The sequence below is a fragment of the Empidonax traillii genome, unplaced genomic scaffold (assembly GCF_003031625.1).
Source record: "Empidonax traillii isolate 1590-97213 ecotype Southwest subspecies unplaced genomic scaffold, ASM303162v1 scaffold5228:size8740, whole genome shotgun sequence".
In the NCBI taxonomy this organism is placed as follows: domain Eukaryota; kingdom Metazoa; phylum Chordata; class Aves; order Passeriformes; family Tyrannidae; genus Empidonax; species Empidonax traillii.
Window position 1 is genome coordinate 7,122 of NW_020960421.1, and position 1,619 is coordinate 8,740.

At 51.4% G+C, this 1,619-nt stretch overlaps 1 protein-coding gene across 1 annotated transcript; it reads right to left on the reverse strand.

Annotated features, from left to right (window-relative positions):
• Positions 1-16: 16 nt before the first annotated feature.
• On the reverse strand, positions 17-1,599 carry LOC114073078 (serine/threonine-protein kinase PAK 1-like; the record flags this gene model as incomplete). The annotated part of the gene is made up of 3 exons (XM_027910870.1): positions 1,479-1,599; positions 567-666; positions 17-213 (listed from the first exon to the last, which is right to left on the reverse strand). Coding segments are annotated over exons 1-3 (384 nt in total), but the record flags the coding sequence as incomplete, so codon positions are not given.
• Between the last annotated feature and the right edge of the window lie 20 nt (positions 1,600-1,619).

Genomic DNA, 1,619 nt, shown 5'->3' on the forward strand with positions numbered 1-1,619 from the left:
GGTATTTACACCTTACCATGGAAGGGCTTTCCTTAAAGTAAGGAGGCTCTCCTTCCAGCATCTCGACTGCCACGATGCCAAGAGACCAGATGTCCACCTTGGGGCCGTAGGGTTGGCTTCTCACAACTTCAGGGGCCATCCAGTAAACAGTCCCGACCGTGGAGCTCCGTTTCCTGTGCTCAGGGGTGACCTGAGCACAGAGGCCAAAATCAGCTGAGGAGAAAGACAAACACTGTTCAAACATGCTCCCCTTAAGAAACCAAGGAAAAGAATGGCCCACTCTAAGTCTGAGAAGGAGGTGCTGTATCTGTCTGCAAAAGTGGCCGTGCTCTGTTTCCTAAAGGCTTCAACCAAGGAAATAGGGCATTGTGCACAGAACAAAAGTCCCATGCTTCAAGCAGTGCCTTTCACTTCTTCCCCTGAAGGTTTCTGTTGTAACTGCCTGCCTCTGGAAGGGACACACACTCCCCAAAGCCACTCAGCAGCGCTGTTGGGGAAGTGGCAGTCACTCCACAGCAGCCCCACACTGCATGCCCAGAACACTGAGCCCAACCAAGAACACCCACCCAACTTCACCGCTCCGTCCAGGCCCAGAAGAATGTTGTCGCTTTTAATGTCTCTGTGGATGACCCAGTTGGAATGAAGGAATGCCAGTCCTTGCAGGCACTGCAAGGGAGAAATAAAACCAGAGGATAAAAGTGGGCCATCTGATTTCATCCCACAGGAAAGGAGACTGCTCTAAAAGATTGCCCCCTTTTGAGGGGAATAGTGAGCGAAGCCAGCGCATGGTGCTGTTAAGCGGAAGAGCTTGCTGCTCCAACACTAGGAGAGCAGTGTCTTTCTAAGGGAAGGCGTATTAGCTTTGAAACAGAAACATCCCTTGTTGCTCTAGTGCCCTGCAAAGCCAGCCAGAATGACTGCTGCTGCACTGCTTGTGCTCTCTCCCCCCAGAGGACAAAGGAGGCTTTGCCAACAAATGGCATGAAGTTGGTCGCTTTTGGCCGGGAGGCTGCACGATGGAGATTTTCTTGCTGGCCTGGACAGCAGCCTTGGAAGTAGCCCATTAGTCAGTCTGGAGAAGAAAACACCGTCTTGGGGGCAGTGCTGTGCTTTGAAGCTGAGGAGTGGCAAAAATGAGTCTGGATTTTTCTTTTGCCATTCCTCCCAACTTCTGCCACCAGCACCTTTGCTTTTACAGGCAAGCAATGCAATAGAGACAGGCTCCAGGCCAATGCTGAGAGAGGCCAAGTGGGGAAGAGTAAATAAATTTAAAGAAAGACAGAGCGAGACAGTAAAACCACGGTAGATAAGAGGATCACAAGAGCAGAGTATAGGAAGTGCCAGGACACTGGCAGGCAGTTTGCTCAAGCAAACACAGGAACAAAGCTCTGAAGATGAAATCCCTCCTGTTCACACTGCCTCCTTACCAGGACAATCCATTGCAAGCCATCAGAAGCACCATAAGTGGGATCCCTTACCTCCCGACAGACAGCTGCTATCTGTCCCACGGCCATCCAGGTCTCGCTAATAACATCCGTCAAAGAGCCTCCGTCCATGTGCTCCATCACCAGCCAGAGCTCCTGACGGACAAGGTAGCTGGAAGAGGAAAACCACAGCGT